The following is a 27,580-nucleotide window of genomic DNA, read 5'->3' as shown; positions in this document are numbered from 1 at the left end:
TAAATGGTTTAGAAAAAAAAAGATTAACCCCTACCCCAGAATCCAAGGAAACAGAAGTTTTCACACAAACTCTTGATCATTTTAATTCCCGGGATCTTTCTCCAGCAATATAACCACCCCCCGTAGGTCATTGTGGAAGCTGCACAAGATATACTAGGTCTTGAAACATTTCCTCCCAGATTTTTTGCTGCAATAAATCTCTCACAGAAACCTCTCATGGAAACCTAGAAAAGAGCTTTCATTAATCATTCAGCAACAGCCACAGCATTGTCAGAATTCATAATGTACTTTTTTAAACTAAAGTTATTGCATGCTAAGACAATTTTCTTAGAACCAAATTGTTGGAGGGCTGTGCTGAAATGGCTTCTATTTCACACACATCCTCATTGTAGCCTGCAGTTCTAACTACAGACTCACACAATTTATCACTTCAGATCTCACTCTCGTTTGCCCCTTTCCCACTGCCAGCCATTAAAGTATCCCTGCGTCATCGTAATCAGATTGCATTTCAGCCTCCTGAAACATTAATCATCTTCTGTCTAAGTTTTATCTTCCCCGGGTGAATTGCTATCGGTTGGCCTATGAAATAAAAAAAAAGGTAGTAAACTTAAATAAATAGCTATGTAAAAAGATCATCTACATAGAGTGCGTTAACAATGCTACACAGACACACACGGTATTCTGAAACAGCCATGATATTCTGGCATAATCTCTCAATGGTTAGCATTAACAGGCAATAAAATCTGTGCTCAGCACTTGATTTTCATTTCTAATTTTAATAGTAAACACAAATGCTTTTTTCAGAGCGGTCACCACAGCAACGGCTCCTTGTGGCAGCAGTCCTCCTTGTGCGACCCCAGCATGAAAGGGCACTGGCGGGAATTGGGAAGCGTGATGCCCTAAAGCCTTATCACCATCAAGGGAAGGAAAGGGGTGAAAGAAATCACACTTCTAAAAGCTGGATAGAACAGTCATAAAAAGACTGACTCCAGACATGCTAGGAGCAAGTCCACGAGCAACAGGTCTTTAAGAAAAACCATCACAAGACTACCTGCTATTGAGATGAGTGCTTGCTTTACTGTCTCAAATAGGATCCAAGGCTCATCATTTCTTTTTAACACCAAAGTCCTTTCTCGATTCATGATTGCCATTCAACAGCAAAGACCAGAAGATAGCCAGATGTCATACATATGAAGCTCAAATGCACTGCAGATTATACAGTCTTGAGTCAAGATCATAAAACCTTAACATATGGTTATCAACTGCTATCAAAATGAAGACAGAATAAATTATTAACTGTTGAATTTTTGCTTATAGGGCCAATGCAAATCTCTGTCTAGATTTCATAAAGAGCCTCAGATGTCATTTAAAATGATCATTTAAAAGTGTTCCTTGTGAGCATCTGCTCACAACTATCAAGAGAGGACTTAAAATAAAATTCAGGACAGTGCTACAATGCAGTTAATCTTTAGCCCATATAAAACATTAGCCAAAACTATATTTTGCAAAATGGAAAAAAATCAAGAACTATACAAGAGAAGGAAGAGAAATAACAGCAACTACAAGTTTAAATATTGTGCTCTATAAAATATGAAATTCATGTCATATACATATTTTTACATATATATTTTACTAAAAGTTATATGCAATAATTAAAATAATATATTTAACGTTATACAGCACCCTTAAATCATACATCTAATTTGTAAATGAGCAGTTTCCTTAGCCTGTTTTTTTATGGTTGCACTGTCCACTTCTGTGATACATTGACTCCGCTGATTATAAGTCTAAATGTTTCTCTTGTCAATTTAAAGAACTGTTGATCCCTTAAATCACATTTGTACCCGCTTAGCCATCTCAGTGGCAGAATTCAGAAAAAAAAGTCATTTACAAAGTGAAGCCAGACATTCAAAGACTATTGTGTCTTTATGGTATACAACAATATGGTCATCGGACAATCTCCAGGCTTTCAGTGGGTACAAAAGTCCAAGAAAGTGTTATCACAAGATGGAAACTTGTGAAAATTGTCTGTTTTGTGCATTGCTCACACATTATTTGAATAATGAATAATTCATCATTCTGTAGACAAGAATATGAGAGAGATTTTGCTATTGTCAGTCTCCTTCTGCTGATGACAGAAATAAATGTAGCGAGCACCTCTAAGTGAATGCTACAAGTTTTACAATGAATGCAAAGAAACATATTATTGAATGTATGATAATATTATTTTATGAATAAAATACTATTTTAAAATTACGACAACACTATTTTAATTAAGATGTATATGTTTATATACACATTAGAAAAATGTGTTACAAAGTCTTTTACAAAAGACAAGGCAAGGCTCAGCTTTAAGAGTAAATTTAGTAATGTTTTAATATTAAACATACCTTTTCAAGAACTTTAAATAACATGTCTTTACCTCACTCATACAAAAGTCTCTGTGAAATTTGAAAATAGTGAGCAAAAAACCCAGGTTCACTACTTCATGTCCAAAAATTCATTCTCCCCCACATACTAATGACGGGATGTAGGCATTTCTATATCTATGAACTCGGTGATACTATGAAGACTGGTAGGAATATGACATTCTCTGATAAACCACTAGTGACATAAAATGATAAGTTGGTGCCATGTCTTTGGTTGTAGAAAAAGTAGACCCAGATGTTTACAGATCCAGTCAGTAAAATGAAAGCAGTAATCTTCTTTCCATTTATCTGTTTCTACTTAATTACATTCACGTTCCTGCTGTCCACACTTGCTGTAGCACTAGAAACATCAGCACTGCTGTAAGGGCATTCCTTACCTCCACAGTATGTAATTTTGTTAGCAGTTGCCATGATCTAAAAATGGATTGGCACAACAAATTCAGAGTTTTAATCCAGTTCATATTTGTACCCAGGAGCAATACAGCTAGAGCGCAAAGACCTACCACATATATGTAACTTGCTTTAACTCGGATATCCATCAAAGGTGCCCTTTAACCCAGACACTCTAGTGAAAAACACATCTCTTTCTCAGTTCTGACACAGGTTTTCTTATACCGATCCTCACAGCATCACTTCCTTATTCTTAATCCAGGTGTTATTCTCATGCATTTCTAGAACCATAAGTAACCAGTGGTTTAAGCATGTGCTCTGAACTTACCATTAAGTATTAGACAGTACCAGATACAGTATCATTGTATGGAGTTCAAACTTGCCTAAATGACAATTATGCTTAGTGCAGCAAGGTGGAGATAATTCCGGGCAGTCTAGTTTTTTTTCCCCGTGTTAGACGAAATTTCACATTCTGTGAAAATAAACAGCATTAATGGCTGCCACTACTACTGTTCTGAGGCATCAGCAGTGCTTAAATCTCTCGGCCCCTAAGGTTAAACTCATACTCAATTTTGTAAAATTGAATTTGTTACAGCCTGATTGTTTCCTTTATCATTATTCTTCCAGTGTACTTAAATTCCATTTGTTCTAATCACCCTCCCTCTGCAAATAGCGTTATTTAATTCTACTGTTCTGCAGCTCACAGGAGGTCAGCTGTTTACAGCCCTGATGTGCTTTTATTATTTCTAACTAGTGCCTGAGATTATGTATTTTAGCATGAAGCTCCAATCAGACTCTTTTGTTTCCATTTACAAATGAGCAACAGAGTGTTTTTCTAAGTGAATAATCTGTTACTTGATCCAAAGCAAAAATGATCTTATGGTCAACATGATCTAATAACGCCAAGAATAATAAAAAAAAGAGTCTATATAACTGCAACAACCAAAAACAGCAGCACAATTTAAATAATTAGAATCCCAACACAGAGACAAATATATATACAATATGAAACCCAAAACAAAAGAAACGTAAAGATATAAAACAATCTGTAGTATAGACAAATACATTATATGTGATAATATTTTTGCCAATTCAGTGTTTTCAATGAATAAACAGATGTTTCTATTTCAAGTTTGTATAATATCAAAGGTCGTGATTAAATATAACAGGAAATCTCAAATTACATTTCTTAATTTCAGGAAATGTTATGTATCCTTGACACATGTTTAGAATCTTAACAGTTGCTTCTGACACATTTACTAGAAATGAATTACTTTACCTCGTAGTGCCCTAGTCCTCGCTGTAAAAACATGTGTTTGGTACAGTGTATGAAGACCAAATTGCAGCATAACAAGGCCAAATGACATAACCCTTTACCTGATGAATTACATTTTCTGCACTTTTCTCTGTTCCTTCAGATCATTCAGCCTTTTGTTTTGGAGACTGCAAGACAACAAGAATGCTGTTTCTTCACTGCCCATTATCCCCATACACTGTTCAAAGTGTTTACCATAAAAGCTAAATTTGTCTTCCCTTTCTAAAACAACCACATCAACCTTGTCTAATGATAATGTGCTATATGATTCAATGTATTTGCAGTTCTTCTTTTAGTCAAAGTCAATTTATTGAAGGTTTCTCAGTCTGTCCTCTGACATATCTGGTTACTGTGACAAAAACATCACTCAAGGATGAAGTATCCCTCCATGCTCTTCTGACAGGAATGTACAGTCCAGGAAGCGATTATAAAATATCCTTATTTTTAGAAAGCTAAAATAGTGACCTCACAAAAGGCATGAATGTTTGAGCACATGTATAAATGATAACATCAGACCTGGCTAAACTGTCAATTTAAATAGCTTCAAGGTTTATAAGCAGTGGTTGGTGAGTAATAAAGCATCAGCTAGAAACTCAGGTTATGAGAAGCAACTGAGCTGTACATCACATGTGCAGGTGTATCAACTATTGCTGACTGAGAAGTCTCATAGACATCTGTGAGCATCTAGGGCAACCATATTGTACCCTGATGCTCACTCTGTATTTGGCTTGCTGCCCACTCTATCCCCCAAAGTTATTTTCTCATAAGACTTCAAATTAAATTACAATTAAAGTAAACAAAAAGCAACTATTGCTGGGATAAATTTCTGGTCACCAAGACACTGTATCACAGTTTATAAAATGCAAAATGACTGTGACAACACCAGTCGAAGGTTCTGGAATCACATTGCAGCACAAGCAATTGAACATTTACCTCCAAGCTGCAATTTTTTTAAATCAGTCACCTATACAATCTGAAAGCTTTGTCGTGCATTGATCACATCAACAATAGACCATGGTCCAAAGGTCACATGTAATATCTAATGGGTCAAGGTTAGTTAAAAGAAGACTGGACTAGATTGGAGCATCCTGTGGGAGAACATTAGCACTCTGCGATGTTTCTTCATGATTGATAAAGTCTTTACTGGCAGCACAGCTCATAGACAACACCGCTGCATGTCATACTGTACCATGTGCTTGCCATCATGATGATGTGCTCCTTTTTCTTGACAAAAACACCTGGAGGACGAATGTTTGAATTTAATTTTGACTAGTAATGTCACTCCCAGACCATATCTGAAACATCCTTATCTTATGTTCAAACAATGCTGACTGACTTACAATACCTACACAAGCCTGGCATAACCGAAAGAAATGTCTTTGGATGTATCATGGAAAACGTGGTGTACCTCGCTGCCAAAGGTGGGTTAGCCCATCACCAGTATTCCATGTTTTTGGTTTTTATTTTTCAGCAATATACATCCCCTTAAAAAGCAATTAGCAGCTATGTTGCAGTCATTTGTTCCCGATTTACAAAAACGTATTCATTACCCTCTGGGTATAGGATGTTTTTTTATCATTATTGTTAAACATGTTGTCATCATGTTAAATCTTGTGGCTAAGATTATTATAAACCACAGACATCATCTTTGTGTTGAAAAGAATATGAGAACATGTTCAACAACTCTAGTGACGATAAAGGTTTCATCATATACACATATACATTATAGACTGCTAAAACTAGGGTACTGAAAGTTGTCATTAAATGGACTCTGGAATTAGTGATCAGCACTAATCAGTTATCTGTAAACAGGGTAAAACACTCAGTGGCTGAGATGTTAAGTGAAAAGCATCTTGCTTTGGATTGGCAGTTATGAAAAACCTTCAATGCTCTTAACAGGGAAACAGAAATTGTCATATGCACATTTACAGTATGTAACATATTTACAGTATGTGCCAGTATATAACAAGAAGTAAGCCCCGAAAATCCAGAACCCACACTCTTGCTAATGCTATGGGAAACTATAACTTTTTACCCTTCCTCGCCACCCTTGACTACTACCAATTCTTTAAAGATTTCAACTGTAAAATCCCTTAAACCAAGCTTTTCAGGAAGGTAGTGGTGCAATGCAGAAAACATATTTTAAAACATCTTTATAAATTTGGGTATTTTAAGGAGTATTTCAATTGTCTATTGCGATGCATAATATTCTTCATAATACTATCACAACAACAAATATATTGAGAACAAGATTTTTGTATCATTGTAAATGGCTTGGTTGTGGCTTGCACTGTGGGGAATGCACCTCTCTTGACTCCATTAGCCATACTGCATCTATAAGAGCTCAGATTTCCCTTTCTATGCAAGAGACAGTTCGCGGTATTCTTACAATTGTACTTCACTTCCTCTTTCCTTGTATGTGCACAAGAATCAATCAAAGTGAAGTCATGTTTTTCCTAGCTATCTGTTACATCCAAGGCATTGCTTCCTGAACCGATACTATGTTAAAATAATATTAAATCGTCTGCAGAAACTCTTCTTAACAGTTGTTATGGGCACTCTGACTGAAGCAATTGTAAAAGCAAGTTCCAAGAGTGTTATAATGTCACAAAAATATATGAATCCTGACTAAAAGCCTGACTAATTTGAAAGCTCACACGATCAACTGCAAATGCTACCACCTAAGAAGGCCCAATGAAACATACAAATAACGTACATACAAAGTAACGTACAAATATTGACGCTGTATGTAAAGGGACACTGAAAAAAGTCTTGAGCATTATGTCTTACATAGTAAATTATTTTAATCTAAGAACACTTTGCTTTCTTAGTCAGTTCTACTGCATACACCTGCAAATATTGTTTAATATTGCCATTAGCAACATTACAATTACTGAATTTGTCATTAAATAGAATAAATATATACTGCAGTTATGCTATATATAACGATACTCATTTTGTCTCTCCACTTAATGAAAGCGATACAGGTTTTTCTTTAATAATTTGATATTGAAGAGAGAATTAACTAATGATTGAAGTCACCGCAGTGTCCCTATATTTGTAATATGCACAGGCAAAAGTGACCCTAGTGCACATGGCTTAAACAACATGTGTATAGATGTATACATGTGTATCTATGAGCAGAGGGAAAGGGGAACTGAGAACATTAATGAAAAAAACTTATATCTCATCTCAATATTCTGCTCCAGCAGCCACTTAATACCCTTCATCATCGAAAATGACAGTGATTTCCATAAAGCTGGCCCTGTTTCAGCCAGTGTGTCCTTTATGTCTGTGAGGCTTAACTGCATTTTCACTTTTAATTGGATAATCTTCTGCTCATATATTTGGCTGAAAAATAAACCAGAAAAAGTTAATGAGTTCTAGTGCCTTTATTTTGACATTCATCTGCAGAGCCTAAAATATGCCAGTAGTAAAGAGGGCTGCTGTGGTGAGGCCAAAAATGCAAAGCAAACGCATTTCATCCCACAGAAGCACAGGAAAGCAAGTCAGAACATGTGGAATCAATCTCAGTCGTAAATGCAAATGTATTTACTCTGTTTTGCTAGTAAGCATAATGTAGAGTTTTGGGATCTCCTATTAAAATAAGGTGTTTGAAAATAAGCTAAAGTAAAGACTGCAGCTTTATCTCTTCAGACCAGACACTTCCTTCACACACCTCTCTAAGGCGATGGAGCTACATAATTAACCCCTAGGCAAATGCTCCCTATTGGCACAGAAAACTGACATTTAAAACTGCACAGCTAAGTGTAATGAAACGTGCCTTAGTCTCTTAACCACCCCCCCAGAATTGCGTTCTACTCTTCAACATAGGTTGCTATACAGCTAATTCCTTGTCTATGCTCAAGAAAGTGGAGCTCTACCACCGAGTCTTCCACCCAATTAAAAAAATATCCCGTTACACTTGAGATGGGAACAACAAGTCATTGTAAATTTGTCTTGTATAGTGTGCTCGTATCTTTTTTTTCATTACTTATTATAGAATGGCTTTTCTTATATTTGAACACTTAAGATCATACAGATATTTAACTAAATACATTGATATATATTATCCTATATCCATTTAACATTTGTTAAAAAAAACAATATACTTCCTTGCCAGTGAACATTCTGAAATCATGATATAAAGTGGCACTGTGTTAAACCCTCCAAGGACAAGCTTTAAACCATAAGGATCTCTTGACAATTAATAGACTCTAAGGTTGTTGTTATACATTCACTTAATTAGAGTAGATAATTAAGTCACTAATTGACTGGAGATGATCACTTGCTTAACGCACAGGAATGCTCAGTTCTTCTTGGCCATATACCCTTAAGACTGACCAACGATTTCATCATGAAGGGGTATTAGAAGTGTCACCTACAGGAATCTGTGGTACAATGCCGGAGTTTTCTATTGAAAAAAAATAAAGAAGCCATCCTTCTGCAGGTTCTGCAGTTCAATAGCGCTCATTAGTGATTTTTGAGGCAAACAGTAAAACAACAGCACCTTGACTACAACTAATTACTTTTGAGGCATAAACCTTGGAGAGTGAACTTGTCTTGATGGAAATACTATTGATTGAGACAAGGGGTATGTGCGTGCCTATTCATATCTGAAGTGGGTGCTTTCATTCAGCTATGCCCAGACTTTATGATTTAATAATTCAAAAAATATATGACTTTAAGTGGCCTGGGAGATAAAACTGCTTTAGTAATTCTCTATACTGTTATATGGGAAAACAAAGCAGATGGTCTGCCCATGATAAATTGAACAATCACATCCAAGTGACTTTGAAGCCCTAGTTTACTTTAATACTGCTAAAAATGATCACTTCTTGAAATAATGAATAAACTGTTGTTATAAGCACTTTTTAAGGCTGTAAAGATTAAAGAATTCTCCAAGCCCATAGTATCTCATTTCACCTCTGACGGCCATGATCACACTGATCTCCATCTGCATTCTTAAAGTAGGGTTTCTTAACTCCTATAGCAGAAAGACATCAGAAACTACAATTATCCTTAAACTTGGTTCACAACTTTCCCCTTCTCTCAACAACAGAGTTGTTTTCTTCCATTCTCTCTATTCATTTGTAGGTTTCGTTTCACACCTCTCCTCACCTCTCTCAACCTCACACCACTTGATTGGCCACTCTGCCTCTCCCCTGCTCCCACCTCCTCCTCTCTCCGGGCTTTTGTTTTCCCTCGCTATATTATCTTTGCTGACTGCCCTATTTTTCTTACACCCGAAGAAGGCTCCACAGCTGAAGAGTTGTGTTTTCTTTCTTCTCTTTTCAACATGGAATAAACCTATTACTTGTTTCTTTTAAGATCTTTATCTTAGGCTACAAAAACCAAAGTTCACCCAAACCAGAACTACCCTCTTATTTCTAATGCGTAGCTTTAACAACTGTGTATAACCTTGTATCACTAATTAGAAGTGTGGATGTTTCTAGTTGAGCCAGAATGCTGCAGGAGTTCAAAGAAATTGATGCCTAGAGGTTAAAATCACCACCTAGGAGTTTACCTCCTGGGTAACTAGCAATTACAACTACCCCAGGAAGCAAACTGTGGTGGTTCCACTGATATGATTCAAATTGACTTTGAAGCAAGGCCCTTGAAAGTCATGATAGAACACCGAATTGATAAAAGTCTACAGTTGCAGAACTGCTTGGAGCCTTTGTAGCTTAGCGGTTGTGAAGCCTTCCTTCCAACCCTATTCTAAGTGGTTTTATTTCCAGCACTATCAATTACTTTCCTGACTCGTGTTTCACATTTTCTGTGCCTTCACTTTTGTATGCGGGATACTGAAATAATCAGACATTGCCAGAATTAATAAGCCTGATCTATTATTTTTCAGGAGGAAACCCTTGTTGTCCTCTGATCCCCACAGAGAAAAAAGATTATTTCGTGCAGTAATAAGGAAAAGTGAAAACCTTTTGCAAGGGTTTCAAAGTGTTTTATACCAACATTAACCGTACACTACGTATTTCATGAAATATAGCAGAAACAAGGAAAATAACTGCATTCAAGCCTGCATTCCTCCAAGATAAGGATTAATTTAACTGCTTAAAACGCACTTAGTTCTGTAAGTCAGTTTACCTCATTTAGAAATGTTCTATTTTTCTGGCGCTCAAGGACAACTATATTGCATGGCACATTAGGAAATTAAGCTGTTCTTGTAATTAAGTTTTATTTACATAGCCACAAATGTGCTTTGCAATGAATAACATGCCAATAATACAATAAATAACTGCTGTGAATCATTAGTCTTAGTGCCAAAGAAAGAGTCAGGACACACAAATCAGCATAGTGAGAACAGTGAGATGGAAATAATGAAAACATTTAAAATGGCTACAGCAGTAAACAGATGTAAATAAATGTTCCTGTAATACTGTAATCACGCATTGTTCTCACGTAGGAAGACAACAACCTAAAACACCAAAGGTCTTTTTTTAATATATAAGATGCACAGTTGCCTCAATAGTAGGAAAAATAAGGTGGAGATATGTACAATATCCTGTTCAACTCTCAGGATAATGCAGGCTACACACTACTTTATGAGATAAAGCTGTTAGCCTTATGATGGCAATGATTTTGAGATTGTTAGTGTGGCATAATAGGGATGTTTCTTAAGCACAGTTACTACAGAATGCTCTAATACATCCTAAATTTCAGTTTGGTGTAGTTTAGGTGTGATTTGTGATTTTAAGTTAGATTTGGCCTTTAAAGAAAAGAGAATGTCCTCAGAGAATTGATGGATTTACATACACTTTCATACAATTTCATAGAAGAAATAACTACAAGTATTCTGGATTCATCACTCTCAATCAACTAACCCACCTAACCCAACTAACCCACCTTGTTGTGCAGCACATTTACCTACTTGATCAAAGACATCACTACTATTAAAATGTATTAAAATAATTCTGTATCAATATTACAATACATTCTATTATACTGGTTAAATGAAAATAACAAAAATAGCGGCTTTATCCAATCCAGGGTCATGGAGAAGCTGAAGTATATCATGACAAACAACAGGGAGCAAGGCGGGATAGACCCTGAATAGCACAGCAATCCCTCACAGGACACACACAGACACAAACACAAAACACTCACACCAGGGCCAATTTTCCCAGAAGCCAATTAACCTAATAGTATATCTTTGGACTGTTGGAGGAAACAGAAGCACCCAGCAAAAACCCACACAAACATGCGAAGAACATCCATAACTCCGCACATATAGCATCCCAGGACCTGAAGTGCTGCAAGACAGCAATGCTAACCACTGCACTACCATGCCACCCACATTACTACTAATTAGCAACAATTTACTTAACTCATCCTTCTTACCCTTGAAGCAACTGCCATTTAGAGCCACCTGCTATTGTATGTGCTAAGGCCTCGTTCTCTTTAAAGCAAAAATGTTTCTTTTCACATCAGATTCACCTAGAAGCAAATCAGTACCCTTTAAAAGAAAGCATGTTTAAAAATGAAATTACAGCCAATAGCTAAATCTTAATTAACTTATGTAATGTACTTTCCATGCCTCTGCATTTCATTGTGTGTAGGCCAAAAGAGAACTATAGTACATGCTTTTCAATGTCAATAGTCAAGTTTTAATTGTACCTTCCCAGCTCTATATCAGCTATGCACCAAGTCTGAACATTTTCATAGTTACTGTCACTGGCTGAGTCAGCATGACACAAATACTGTATAACCTGTGGCAAAAGCTCCTTTTCTAATATTGTAAAAAAAAAATGCAATATTAAGCTATTTAACAGAGTTGCAAAAAAATACAGGAGACTAATAAAAAACTGTCCAGGTTTAGTTTTCTGAAAATGAATCAAATATTGATCATATGTGCTGAGAATATGAACTGTAGATTCTTTTTTTTCTGCTGTCAAAAGAGTACACCAAAATGCTGTACCAATGTCAAAATCAAATGTTCTTTTGCGTATAGTAATTCCATTCAAGGAAATTAAAAAAGCATATTTGGTTATCATATCACAGGAGATGCAATCTAAGATCTTCAGATATCTTTGTTGTTAATTATATTTGCTTTGTCTTACAATCAGATACCATGCAACCCAACAACTTGGATTTAATTAAACAGCTTCAGCATAAAGAGAGTGCCTAGAGTGTTGTTTTCCAATTCAGTCTAAAGAAATGTTGTAACTAGAAAGCCCTACACCTGCGGATTTTGCTCGGGTGGAACGAAAGCCATTAAGCTGGTCAACATAAACAAAAAAAGATCTGGAGCTAGGTCATTGCTTGTGTTTCTATTTTGTCCTTTATCACATCTGCCCCCTTAAAAACGACTTATCTAGCTGCATCTTTTAAAAGATATGCAATTAAAAGAAAAAAAAGTGGACCTGATTTAAATCAAATTACTGTGCAGGCAAATTAAGCAGTGGGATTTAATTTGAACTGTTGTAAAAATGCTAATTTGAGAAGAGCCTCAAAGGCTTATGCAAATACAACTGTATATTACAATTTTTTATTAGGAAAAATATACAAGTTTTACCAAGATTTACAGCATCACATCATCTGGAAACACAGTATCATTAGCTTTTATTTCCTCCAATGCTGTGCTCCAACTATTATAGTATAAGGCTCCTAAGAGAAACACATTCAAGGTTTTTCACTTAAGGATATAAGCTTAAAGCAAACCTAAAGGCTTTTCAAAACATGCACATATTTAGCAAGTTTATACCACAAAGATCTCATAGGTCCAGGTTACAAAGTGACTACTATGTATAAAAAGGAATAGCAAATCAATTTTTACAGTCAGATTTTCCTTTTTTACCTAATTAATTATGCCATTTGTACACAGGATAAAGATGTAGAACTAATTTCCATTAGCCATTTCTGGCTACGATAAAGTAGTTTAAATAATGATTTTACAAATTCTTGACAATGAAGTGCAGACGTGACGTCAGTCTGTATGAACTGTTTACAGAATGCAATGAAAATCACAAATACAGCACGTTTTGTTAGGGAAAGGGTGCTTTTGTATCCAGGAACATCTGCAAAGTCGGGTTTACATCCAAAACAGAGGAAAACAAAGTTAAGGAAAAGTAGCACAAAAAATTAACATTCAGATACTGGACACACATTTCTGGACACTCCACTCAAAGCGCTTTACAGGCAATGGGAACTCCCCTCCACCACCACCAGTGTGCAGCCCCACCTGGCAACTCAAGAGCAACTCTTGAGCTTGATTCCAAACTGGAATGACTTCTGTGTAGAATCTGCTGGTTGTCCATGGATTTATATCAGGGACTCCAGTTCCCTTACCACCTTCCAAAAGTTTTATCTAGGTTAAATGGTGTCTCTACATTATCCATCTGTTAGCATGCTCTGCTGTGGATTGGCATCCCATCAGATCACGCTATACCTAAAGCAGAGCGGTGGCTCTGTGGCTCAGGATCTGTGCCTGTGACTGGAAGGTTGCCGGTTCAAATCCCGCGGCTGGCAGAGGAATCCTACTCCGTTAGGCCCCTGAGCAAGGCCCTTAACCCCAACTGCTCCAGGGGTGCTGTACAATGGCTGACCCTGCGCTCTGACCCCAAGCTTCTCTTCCTGTCTGTGTGTCTGTGTCTCCATCGAGAAAAGCTGGGGTATGCGAAAAGTTGAATTCCTAATGCAAGAAATTGTATAGGGCTAATAAAGAAACATTAAACATTAAACCTTCTACTTTGAGGATTAACCTTATATGAGGGAACAGTTTCTGCAAATCTAAAATATAATATACTTTGGTTATATCAAAGCATTTTTTTAAATTCATTTTTAAAATAAGTTTGATTTGTTAAATAATTCAAACAAGAAAGAACAATAATATTTTTGGCAAAGGATAAAATTATTTTTTTGTCACATATGTTTTAATCAAATTTTTAAGTAAATATCTGCAGTATGTATACTGTTTGCCATTTATTTGATGCAAAAAGTTATTACTCCCTCAGACACCATACTATCCTTGCAACTGGAAACAATCAATTAAAACACTATTATGCAGAGCTGAATTAGCCAAAAGCTGTCGAAGGCAGTAGGGAAGGATAGAATCTAAAATAATAAATAAATCTCATAGGATGTAATATAACTCGTGTGGAGAAAAAAACTGTGAGTGCTGCGTTTTGATGACTGAACACTCAAGGTAAAACTAATATAAATATTACAGGTATTTAAAAGGATAAGGCAAGAAGCCATGTACAATGCTCTCTGAAATATTACCAATGAAGTCAGAGCCCAAAAAGCCATACAATCCTGTTGAAGGATATACCATAGGAAGCTCTAAGGATTTTTTTAAATTGTCTGTGAGGGATAACAGTCTAAACCACTACCAGTAATCCCTGGAGATTTAGGTTTTTTGCTGCTGTCTCTATGGACAAGGATATTTACCACTGAAATCACATGTGGCAATGACTTGGGTATACCACTAGCTGTACTTGTACAGAGGTCCAGAAGTACAGCACGTGATCCAGTGGAAAAATACAAATTAATTCTTCCTTCAAAGCACTCAATCAAAATGGACAACCGGTTCTGTCCATTGTCACATGATGCATGAAAGTAACCAACTGAAACCAAGTGAAAAACCAATGATTATGGTAAAAATATCACAGTTTGTAAATGTTTAAACATTGAGAAAGAAAATCAGGTTCTTAAAAGTTCTTGAAAATTGATACAAAGATACAATGTATCCAAGATGCTTGTGTCCCAACTGAAGACACAAGTCTTCCCTCACGTTTTCTAAGAACGATTAAGAACTTAAGAAAGGTTGCTGACAAGAGGAAGCCATTTGGCTCATCTAGACCTTTCGATAGTTAGTCCAAGGACCTTTCGATAGATAGTTGATCCAAGGATTTCATCTCACCATTTCTTGAAAGAAGCCAGGGTACTGCTTTCAATTACTTCTCTGGATTTCTTGTTCCAAACTCCCATTACCCTTTTAAAAGAGTACTTCCTGTTCTCAGATTTAAATGCACTTAGACAAAAGCTTCCATGTAATATTGTTTAATGGAAGCTCAATATTAAATATGATTTTTTGTCTTTGGTCTTATTTAATGTTATTAGAAAACACACACACAAATCACCTTGTGGACTTCGATGACAAGTGCCTGTTCAGGTGTCCCAGTTGCAGATTACAGAGGTTATTTTATTCATTAAGCTCTGCATGACACTGTTAACAAGACCAGAAGGTCATCTGATTGCCTTCTTTCTAGTTTACTAGAGACAATTAAGCTGTGCTTTGTGCTTTTCCAAGACCTATTTGATGTACAAATTAAAACTCTTCCCTTCGTAGAAAATAATATGACCTAGTGTTGGAGTGCTTGGTCTAAGTGCATTATTGCAGGAGCTCTGCAGTGTAATTTACACTAAAAAGCACATTCACCAAAGTGAGATATCAGGTTAATAGTCCTATAACTAAAAATAAAATTAGTCTTATTGATTCAGTTTGTCAAAAGACTAAATCTTTCAATTGCAATGCCTATCTGTATTTAGGTCAATTTCACCTCTTAGGAATCATCAGGGTCAGATGTTACACAAGCTACAGGATATCATGAAATGTGTAGAGGTTTGCTAGTTATATAAGCAGTGCACATTATGCTGCATACACTTATTCGTAGCCTACTAGAGGGAATCCCTTCAAAAAGGCATGCTGTGACTAGTGTTCAAATGGCAGAAGTTTGAGGCAATATTGAACAGCCTCCTTAAACTTCCACTTTGGTTTATCCACACTTTCCCTATAAAAGAGGCCTCCGCAAAACATGTGTAATAATCTGAAAGTATGTGGCATCAACAGAACATTCAAGGTCAGCTTCTTCACTTTTCATAAGTTCTTAGTCTCTGTGCTGCTGTGGCATCCCATATGGACTGGAACAATTTTTCATCGCCAACAGGGAAATACTTCCAGACCTACTGCATTTTTTTGATGGATCAAGCTATAGGCTTTTAAAGCATTCACCACCACTTACAGTGCAGATGGCAGGAGCTCTGAGCTGTTTAAGTATTTATGCAGATGTAGTGCCTCTCATAAGAAAATTGTAGACTGCAGTCTCAGTAGGACGGAGCATTTGTGCTGGATTTTTTTAAAATCTCATTTCCACCCAAACAGAAACCCTACAGCAAATTTGTATTTTAAATACATTTAACTTCTTAATTACATTTATTTCCACGGTTAAACACTGGACACCAGCTTGCTTTCTCTCCATCATTATTTTACAGCTTCTACAGTCCCCAGACCCACGATCAATTTGCTTTGGCTTTGATAGTATAAACCAGCACAGCTGTCAAAAATATTATATCAGAGCAGCTGTTGTGACAGAGAGACTGGGTATTGCATTTTAATGGGACCAGAAGCACAACTGTTTATTTTTTTTTATTACAGCTGTTTTCAAATTAACCTAAACAGTGCCTTGGACTTGCTACTGAAAAAGAACAATTCTTTTGTTAATTTTATAAACTACATTCAGAAAAAGTATGCTGTGTGTCATGTTTTTAAGCTACCTTAACTGAAAACAAAAATATATTTTTAATAATAACAATTCTGAAAATCAGTGAAGGTTTTTTACATGCTATTACTGTGATGCAAAACAGTGTGAAGATTAAAATTACAGGTTGTTTATTGAAATTATAGACAGATTTAACACTGGATCTGTGAGGTTTTTGTTTTAAAGGCTTGTACTTCGCAATGTTTGAGAAATTAGGAAAATGAATACAACTCAAGTCGTTTAGGTGTGTTACCCACTATTACACATATATTTGAATGATATGAAAACCACGTGTGGAAATAAAGGAATAATGTACAAACAAGGGCTACACAATTACTCAAAATTATAAATTTTTCTATTATTCCAGCCATATTTTATAAATGATGCACTTTGCCGTAGCAAGTCATTACTTAAGGCAGCAAAGACCAAAATATACTCGAAAAAAAAGACTCTGACATTTCACTGTATGGTGTGTTTAGCTCCCCTGTACAGTACTCAAAATCATGTGGGGAAAAAAATCACAAAGTACTATCCTGTCAGGAAACAGAAACTTACTCCACAGCACTGACCAACCTTCCCTGCCCTTCAGGTAATGTACCCGACATCCACTGCATTCTGCACTCCTCAAACACGCAATGTAAACCTCTATTTACAGAACCTGTTGCTGCACCGTGATGACAACTCACGTTTCTTTGATTGTAGATTACATATATATCTTTCATCTGCTAGGATATCCTTGCATGTTAATATCAATTCAACAGTAAAAATGATGATGATGATAATAATAATAATAATAATGGTCAATGAAGCAAGTTTTACGTGAACTTATAGCTGCGACTTACTCTCAGCTTCAGCTAGGAAAAGGAAGCACAGGAGCAGCACCGCTGGCCTGGCTATGTTCATCATCCGACAGCTTGGCACCAGCATCCTTTGGCAGCCTCTCTCTCACAGGCTCACAGGCCACTGTGAGTCAGCCTGGTCTGATTTCTCAGATGCAGTATATTCACAGCCTGGAAGAAAAGGAAGCATGAATGAAACCACAGTAGTTCTCAAAACATTTCAAACTCTGCAGAAATTATTGAGGCCATTCCTGACCTAGGCTGGGGAAATAAGAGATGTTTGTCTGCGTGATTGGCACAGTTGATTTTGGATTAACAATGATTGTGAATTCTTTGAAAGGGAAGCATATTAATAATAGCCAAAATTAGCATGTAAAGCCTACATTGAAGGCTGATATAAAGTTCACAATTTTCAAGACTAAAGAACATGTTGTTTGTTAAGATTCAATGTTGAATATGAAATCTGGAAACAATTAAAATTAACCTACAGTATAAAGGTTTTTAAGACATAAGATATCATTTTTCTTTGAAAACACAAATTATAATGAAGACACTAAAGATACAGCTGCTATTTTTATAACTATAATCAACATGATTAAGCAAGAGTGACTTTTTTAAAGACTATGATTTATGTAAGACCAGACTACAAGTACAAACACTTGAAGTTTCTGTTTGAGTACCAAAACATCTTGCTATGCCCCTCTCTATCAGAAAAAAAGATACAGAAATCCCTTCCCCTGACATGAGCAAAAAGCAAACCTTACAGTCCTCATTGCGAGAGCACTGTCCAACTAATCCCACACAACCTTCAGCAACATTGAGACTGCTGTGCACAATGCATGGGGAATTCTGGTTGCTGCCAGCTACTGACATGACCCAGGCTCGAACCTGTGATCATAGAGCTCAGCTTTCGCTCTGATGAGCACCTTAACCATTTGAACCTATCAGCAGGCCCTGGCTTTCAACAGTCTTGAAATACAAATGGTATGATGTCTGCAGCTCTGATTCAATTTTGGAGACTTTATTGTTACTACAGCTGGACAATGTGCTATATGCGAACTTTATTTTCCTCCACAGAAGGATATTTCATTTTCACACTGATGAAAACAAATGTGAATTTGGATTTCAAACATCCGTTTCCGCACACTGTCAGGGAACTGCTTAATCAGTTATTATTCTTCATCACTGCAAATAAGGTTAAGACAGTCAACACAAAAGAGGAAACTATAAAAACTATGGTGAAAATATGCATGCCCAGATAGAGTGTCGATAATAACGCCACACAATTCTGAACACAGGTGACCACAAGGAAAACAAAAAACAAAGGAGTTGTTCGTGTTAAGCAGTATCCTTGTAACTGAACACTGACAAGAGTACGAGATCAAAGTATGAACAAGGGATGTCCACAGGGCTGCAAATGTGAACATCTGATTTCCATTAATTTGCTGTCTTGGTCTCCTGCAGCTGGACTGAGAATTAGTAGAGGATGGAATAGTGTTTGTTACTTCCTAAATCAGCCCACTCCTCTCTTTTTCTTCTTTTTTGTATCCCCTTTGGCATTCTGAGAGTCGTCCTTCTGTCTTAAAACCTCAAAACCACTCCCCTCACTTTGCAAATGCCATGTATGTTCAAAGGGACCTTTAGCAGTTACATTTTGGCTGCATTTTCACTTTGGAAAACAGGAAGCAGGGGAAATTTTTCAATAAAATAAATCACCAGAAATTGAACAAAATAGACAATAAAAGCATACACACAGATGACAGAAGAGAAACATACAGTATATGTCATGTCATTAAGGAATTAGTCATTTTTGTTTTCTTATTTGTAGCTAAAGACTGGAAAAGAGGACAAAGTGCAAATTTGTTTTCTTTTACTTTCTTTGGCTAGCGAGGAAAAACATGCCACTTTAATTATGTAATAACGTGATTTGCTAGTGTGTTTAGTGCTTTCACTGCCAGCCAACAGTAATGGGAAATTAAGATCAGGTCAGGTATAGACCCAGGGAAAATGCACAGTCACTTCATCACTGTCCCAGAAACTCACCACTACTTCCAAGATCTGCAAAATACCATCTGCTGCATTAGTCTCTGCTTCTCAGTCTCCACACACCCTGTCCTTTAAACCTCCCTGCAATATACCTCTGAATGTGTCCATTCAAAATGGAAAAATAAGTTATGTTAAACCACATTATACGGGCTGTTCAAACCAGCATATCATTACATTAATTAAACAGGGGAAAAAATCTATTCAGTTTAAAGAATTAAATGTGAAAAGCAACACTAAGCACTTTTAAAAACAATGCCAATTTATGTGTGTGGGGGTACGAGTCATAATAATATATAATAATTATGAGAACAGTGGTCTGACAAGTGGTGCTACAGAAGAGCTATGGATTAATTTAATTTAAGCCATAAAAATCCATCACTGTGCTACTGCAGCATTGTTATTATACTAAAATATCCAAATCTGCAGACCAACCATTTTGCAAGACACCACCCAACAGCCATTTATAAAACAACTGCAAGGAACTAACAGCAAAGTTAAACAATTCTCATTAGAGCAGCTGTGGGACAAACCTAGCAATAAATGATACACCCTTTAAATGCAATATATTGACAGAATTTACAACAACATAGTAGTAAATCCAAAATATAGCTACATTTAATAAAAATGATAAAGGCCACAAAAATAGGGCAGCACAGAGACATTGGGGAATCGCCGTACAGCCAAGAATACACAGATTAAGGGTGATTTTATACTCTAAATTGTCCCTTTCTAATGAAGGAGGATAAGAGGATTTCAGGAATGTGGAGCTTCTACTTGGTACAGCAAGTACATGCCATGGAACCAATATTTATTTTATTGTTTTTTAAGTTGGGTCAAATGACAGTTTTCACTGTATGTGATTTCACTGGTTCCTGATTTCCTTTATATATCAAATAGGCCACGTCATTCTGAATATGTACAGTACGGTTAAACCACTTTTAATTTAAGGGTATTCATACTGATAGAAAAATGTGGGCCTTTTTATTTCATTCAGAATGTTTAGAGAACAAACTTCACTTCACAGTGAGCTTCACGTTAGTATAAACTAATACACTAATCAGGTAGGAACTAATTTAGTTTAAGGACACAGTAAGAGAGCCTTACTTTATATTTATTCTGTGAAAGGGAGATCTCCTGGGAAGATATTTCTATAGACTGTCTAATGAACTCTCGCAACCAGCCAGCCGTATCTTCAAATCCCTTTATTTTTTTTCTGGCAAACATTAAACATTTTGCTACAAATCTCATTTTAACTTTTGCATTTTGGATTTAAATGATGAGAAAAAAATCAGACCAGCTAGTTCCCTTGCAGAACGGACACACTTTATTCTACCAGAATAAAAAATTCAGTGTAGGCCTCACCTTAAAAGCAGAAATGCTATTATGTAATCATCATTTTAGTGAAGGCCCATCACAGCCTTCAGATTTTAGAACCATTTTGACATGCAGCCTGTACTATTAGTCTGACAATCTGCAAAAATTTAACAATTTCCATCCTTTCTGTCCAGCTTTGTATCTTTGGCACAGAAAATATTTGAAAGCAAAACCACAAGGATAGAGCGTATCAAAAGCACACATTTCCTTTCAGTTCCTTGGGTTCATCCTTCATTCTAAGGCATAAAATGACAGAGAAGGCCAATAGACAGCAGCCCAGTCACAGTCAATCTGTATCTCTGGGAGACAGGCACAGCCACCTGCTTCTCAGCAGTTTGCCTCATGTCAGGGCAGAGGAAAAATGTGTAGAAACCAAACACAACTAAAACAATCTTCCTCTTATTTTCAAAATGCAATGTGTTTGAAGACCACTTGATGGAAGGGGGAGGGGAACAGTCGCATCTGAAGTCAGCAATACAACAGCAGAAAAAATGAAAGACTATTTTTTTCCCCGGCTGCCTGACAAATATCATACTCTTAAATTAATGCTGAATGCCTTTTATGATAACACGCCAGCTTCAATCCCATATAACATTTTTCACGCCCATTTTTTTTTTCTCTGCACGATAGCAATAGATTTTTACAGGCACAGAAACGCTGGAGTTTATTTTGTTTTCAATCTGACCTCCCTTTCCTGCTGATTTTGGCCAGCAAATCTATTTGTATGATCTGTAACCACGGAGAAGCAAAAACATTATGCCCCTATTACACTCTGGCTTCCAACTTCGCTCCCAGGGTCAACATAATTGCATGCGGATTTCCGCTTTATTAAGCAAATAAAAAAGGAGAGGGAACAGCATGCACCACACATCATTCAAAATGAAGTCTAAAGCAGCCCCGTTAGAGATCCAGTTAGAGATCCAGTTAGAGGAGCTTACCAGTGAAAACATGCTGCTCTTTCCTTTCCACTCGCTTGTGGAGGCCTCCAACACTGTGATAAAATAAATGCCACCAGCAAAGGACCTATCATTTCTAATTCCATCCTCGTCGCCCGTCATTCTCGCTGTGTTTCTGTCTTTGAAGAGTGAAGGCGTTGAAGAAGCATATGTACGGTGCTTCGTGTGGGCTGGGTCTGGCACACAGCACAAAGCCATCTGAACACCTCAGAGACACATGGGAGTCCAGCAGCACAGCCCTGAGTGTAGGTGGCAGCTTGCTCGGCACTGGGCATGGCTGACCAAGGCCAAGCGCCAACCGCACAATTTTAACGTCATTTATGGCTCTGCAACGCAAATTAGTGAATATTCACATCGTGTTTACTGGTTTTTAAGACAAAAACAGATAATCATGGCACGTTTAAAAAACGTATGTATATTATAACATACAAAGTGTGCCATCTATGGGATATAATCAAAACCTATAAGGTCAGTTAAATGTGTTTGTACTCACTAGATTAGGATTTGTGTTAATTTTATGTATTTTGACCATTTTAAAATTGTCTAAAATGTAAGCACTCCTGTTTTAATATATTTGTAATATCCCTATGTAAGCTATATTTTTCAAAATCTTACTATGTGATGAATATTTTTTATGCAACCTTTCCTCTTTTCAAACAGACTTTGGAATCGACAGTATTTCATCTGATATTCAGTCTTCTTTTTTATAGCTGTGCAGTATAACTGAAGTCTACTCAATCTGGAAAGTGCGACAATGTATGATTATATGTCCTAATCACAGACATAACATTGTTAGTCAAAAACAATGCGGAAAATCCCAAGTAACTTTTTATTTCAGGTCAGACATCTAAAGGCTGTGGGAAGCTAGTACTTCCACTGCAGGACGTGAACCCTTTAATTTTACAGATTATACAGTGCATTTATTCCATTGGCGGTACTCCACTTTCTGCTGGAGTGGAAAGTACTACATAATGATTGATTAATTACAATCTTCTTCGCCGCCATGGCACACACCAACATCATATCAATTCAAACATAAAACTGAAGAGCTGGTAAAACTCTCAATCTTTCAATAAATAAAAAAAACAACAACAATATTTTAATCCTGCTTTTGCTGAAGTCATCTTACCAGGAAAAAAAGCACTCTGAATCTTTCAGCTAACAAAAGCTATCCAGACCATATACAATGGCCTACTGACAGAATAATCTGCTGGCACAGGTCCGTCTTACTAAATGAATTAGAATGCACTGGCCCATTACAACCTGAAGATCAAATCCCACATTAAAAGATTAATATTTTGAAGTGCATCTGAAACATGTCACAGGGGTACACCTCATTTTGCAACTGCTGCCAAAACCCAAAAAAACAATAACACAAATGCCAGTTTCACATTGGAATTTGTTTATCAACACTAGTTATTTTTGTGTGCTGCTGTACATGAGAAATACCTCAATTCTAGCACACTGGGCCCCCAAAACATAAGGAAATGTTTCAGCCCCATCCGTCTGTCTGCAGCATGTAAAATCCACACTCAACCAGTCACTCTGCCTTGACATCACCAGCCAAGGATTGCAGATGTGCTTTCATGCTTTTAATATTTAAGAAATAACAGCAAGTCGCCATAATTATATATTCAAACTTAATTTTATGTTGACATTTGGGGTGTTTAATCTCAATCAACTCTAGGCATTTTTTTCCTGGTGCTCTTTCTTGTATATCAAGCACAGAAAATGTTGCATAAGGCAGCCAAGGAATCCACAGGAGAAAAGGCTGATAAGTGTGAATATCTCTGCTAGGTACATAGTTCACTGGGGCACCATTCAGTCAAGCTGGTGAAACAAACAAGGTGCCCTCAATAACACGAAGCTTCACATCTTCTGAATTAAGGTGAGATGGACTGAAACAATTTTAATTCTGAAAAAGCACCACAAAACTATCAAGAAGTCTAGATCCACTGCATTTGCTGATGTGGTTATAAAGCTATATTCATTTTGTGTGGCCTGGGGTGCTCACAGAAGATCAAGATACATTAATTTGTATCCATATTATACATACTGCACACAATATCACAGTTTCATGTCACTCAGCTGAGATACTCAAGAAATACCTTAAATTGTCAGAAAAAAACAATTATACAATCAATAATCTGCTTTTAGACTCATGTCCTCAAGAAAAATCAGCAAGTTAATAGAACATATCAACTTCCCCTGGTTTTATCTCCAGGGGTATATGCAGAACTGTTGTAGACTTGCTACTGCTTATTACAAATTCTCTAAGTTGCACTTCAAAGAAAATCGGTTTCTCTACGTCCAAGACACCAGAAATTCCAAGAGAATAGCTGGAAGTTGCATCTCACAATTTATTTTCTTTAACTTTACGCCCCCACAGAAAAAGTGGATAACAGTGAGGATCTATCCTGCTTAAATGGCCACTTAGAAAACTTGGAAACCCAACAAACAACATTTGTTCTTTGATAAAAGTTGTCTGTCACCAACGTGTAACATTCAAATACTACTTGGTCATTAAAGATCCCACAGCACTTTTTTGAAAGAGTAAGGGTGTTATGCATGATGGCCTGGCTCCACTTTGGGCCTGTACCTAATGTTCCCCTTTAATTCAATTCATGAAGCTATGTAGCGTGAATGTTGGTATAGACTAGCAACCTTGTATTACCCTTGTATTGCATTTTCTGCACCTCAGTGGTGGTGAGAAAAGTGCTTTGAGATCCTTTGCACTATGTAAGGAAGTATTAATGATTATTAAACAAGACTGTCCTATATACCATACCAAAAGTTTAAATACTCCCTTTCTTCACAAACAACAGAAATATTGTAGCTTGAATTTGTCCGAGATCTTGCTGTACTTCAGGCACTGTTTCTATTCTACAGGAAACATGCAGCCCTATTTTATCTTTTGTTTACTTCGACAGCTTGATTTAATACCACTATTGGGCCATTTTTCATGCATTGTACTGATATGCCAGATCAGCGGGCACGTGTAATAACGTCCCTGGAGCTTCACTAAGCTATGCCCTCAAGTACAACATCCAAATAAAAACCCTATAATAACACAGGCTTATTTCTCACTCTCCAAAGCCAGCCACCTACACAAATGATCTGCACTCTCAGAACAAGGACAATCAGCCCGGAGTGGCAAATGTATTTATTTATTATTTCCCATCAGAGGGGGAATGCATAGCGTTTTGATTGCTTTTTCTTCAAGCAGCATGCAAACGCAGATTTCCATCACTGGTATTTAGTAACCCTATACATTGGGATAAGCACACTGGCTTGGCTGGCTTCAAGGTGTTAGTTGCTGTGCTTATCATGGGTTTTTGCCACTTAAAATACGACAGCTATGAGACTGTTCCCCACTTTCAAGAGCCTGCAAATTCCTCTTTGGGATACTTTCCGGATTTAATTTCTTTGGTGAACTTCAAAGGTCTCTGAGGCCTCGTTACAAGCAGGGTTTTGTGTTTACTTTGACTCCAGCTGTCTCTGACTGGTTCCATAAATCTTATTACCTGTTATTTCAGAACTCTGCAAACTACATATTTTCAGTCATCACAGCAGGGACAGAAGTCTGACCTTACAACTTGGTCTTGGGGGCCAGCATTACTCACCACAAAAAAATCACCAGGAACCAGTACACAGATGATGTATTATTGTTATTAATGCCAACACTGCGCTCCAAGTTTTTAGATCGTTTACTTACAGCTGTACAAGCAAACATGGTGCTGAAGAGTAACTCCAACTTACCACTTCCCTTTGCACCAGTGGAAACTTTCTGTTTTCTGACTCATTAACACAATACCCTTTATAACTGCTGTTAAATTCAGATGCACTTCTAGCCCTCTTAGCCATTATTATGAAATGTAAGTCAATTACCATTCCAAGCTCATATGGAGAAACAACAGTTATATTGCATGTCACAAGTTAGAACATGTGAACATTCTGATGTAGCTGTATTGCAGGTAAATACCTTTCTGGTGTTATCTTCACAAGATCTAATATTGTTATTCATTTTTACAAGAAGTGTGACAACCATGAGCAAGTGTAGACAACGTCATAGTTCTAAACAATCCTCAGTGCAAGCACTTAATAAGATCAGCTTGTAATAACAGGAGTTTTTATGTCTAGCTGAATTTGCTTTCTGTTCTTTCTCTTTGTGTTCTGGTTGCTAAATACTCAGAAACATAAAGTGGCGATGCCAGAATACGCACAAAGCACAAAAATGTGGTGGCAAAACCCCAAATGCCTTGCAGCAAGGTGAGTATTTTGCACTATGCCCTACTAAATATTAATGTTTATGCAAATTATTCAACATACATAGATTAGGAGCTCAACCTATGATAACAAGGATAACCATGAGTCGGGGGGGGGGGGGGGTATTTAGCCATTTCTACAGCCCAGAGGTGAGGTATTGCTGTATAACACACTAGTAGAACAATATGAAAACTAAAACGAAATCCAAATGACAAAATATGGGCAACAAAGCCTTAGAGAAGCATGAAAATGAAATGCAAGCTTTTTTTTTTGCTGAGGGTGCATATGACCTACTGTAGGTAGCGTTTTGGAGATGATTCTGCCAGCAGAGAAACTCAAGGTGCTCTGTAGTGGAAAGGGTCAATGCTGTTGGTTAACGATACAGGTAATGAATAGATGGCAGGACCACTGGTGGAAAACCAAACTAAAACTGGAGATGCATCAGTTTCTGAATCACACCTGCTCTCTCCTATTCCTCAAAAGGCAAATGTTGATCTCCTCTTTGTATGCCTTGTGGCAAGTTAGTAAGATGCAATTTAAATACTGCTGGTGCATTCATAAAACAGTAATAAAACTTTGTAATGTACAGCAGCTGCCATTCTGAGACAACTGAGTGATTTCTAAAGGTGTGAGCTTTTATAAGATTTTGAATACCCTTGTACTGCAAATGTTTACACATTAAACAAACAGGTGTAAATTATGTGGAGATTTTTTCACCTGCTTGAGACCAAGTCAAACTTTTAAAAATTCTGCTTTATTCTTATTTGTATGACATTTTTTGTTTTTCCAACCATTTTAACGGCAGTACACTTTTGTTATGGTTATAGTTCAGTCTTTACCTATCCTGGCTGCACTTCCAAAATCACAGAGAGTTCATTTGTTATAACTTCAGATTACAACTAAAAATTAATTCAAATAAATTAAATAAAATTATAATACAATGAATGATGCACAACCCAAAAGGCTGTAAGAAAAAAAGTGGCTTATCTGAATCTAAAAACATACTATAAAAAGAACAACAAAACAGAAGCATTTCTAAGTCTCAATTTCCATGCTCTAATTGGGTATCTGTGTGGGATCACAATGTGGCAGCATGACAGAAGATGTGTGAAATCAGGACTGAAATGGCCCACAGCATTCAAACAGTTTTAAAGTGTCATGTTTTGTGAACTAACCAAATGAATGGTTCAGGTAATAACAAACTAAATTTGAAATGCTGCTCCATATTCTATGACTGTAAAGACAGACACATCTTGACCTTTGACATTCCAGAACATGCTTCTGATGGAAGTTTTCAACTTTTGAATGATATGTTGTATTAACATTACGATATGTATTATATACTGTATCATTTATACTGTTATCAGTCAGTCATCATTGACCTATCAATCACCATCTTAACCTGTGTGACCTACAGTACCACAACAACTAAAACAAAAGCTGCTGGTGTGTCTATTAATGTGGTATCATA

General features: G+C 36.8%; 1 protein-coding gene across 50 annotated transcripts in view; it reads right to left on the bottom strand.

Moving 5' to 3' along the window:
• The window catches only part of LOC102695388 (protein tyrosine phosphatase receptor type D), a 650,800-nt gene that overhangs the window by 149,996 nt on the left and 473,224 nt on the right, over window positions 1–27,580 (bottom strand). For 49 of the 50 annotated variants that reach the window (XM_069192221.1, XM_015345576.2, XM_069192240.1 and 46 more), the window contains one exon: window positions 17,471–17,638. In XM_069192221.1, the coding sequence (XP_069048322.1) occupies window positions 17,471–17,555 (85 nt within the window). In that variant the 5' untranslated portion in view covers window positions 17,556–17,638. Of the gene's footprint in view, window positions 1–17,470; window positions 17,639–21,825; window positions 21,978–27,580 lie in introns of those variants that run through there. The other variant, XM_069192231.1, reaches the window with a different exon arrangement.

Source organism: Lepisosteus oculatus, chromosome 1, assembly GCF_040954835.1.
Source record: "Lepisosteus oculatus isolate fLepOcu1 chromosome 1, fLepOcu1.hap2, whole genome shotgun sequence".
Classification (NCBI taxonomy): Eukaryota; Metazoa; Chordata; class Actinopteri; order Semionotiformes; family Lepisosteidae; genus Lepisosteus; species Lepisosteus oculatus.
Note: the sequence above shows the minus strand (reverse complement) of the source record. Positions and strands in the feature narration are given on the sequence as shown.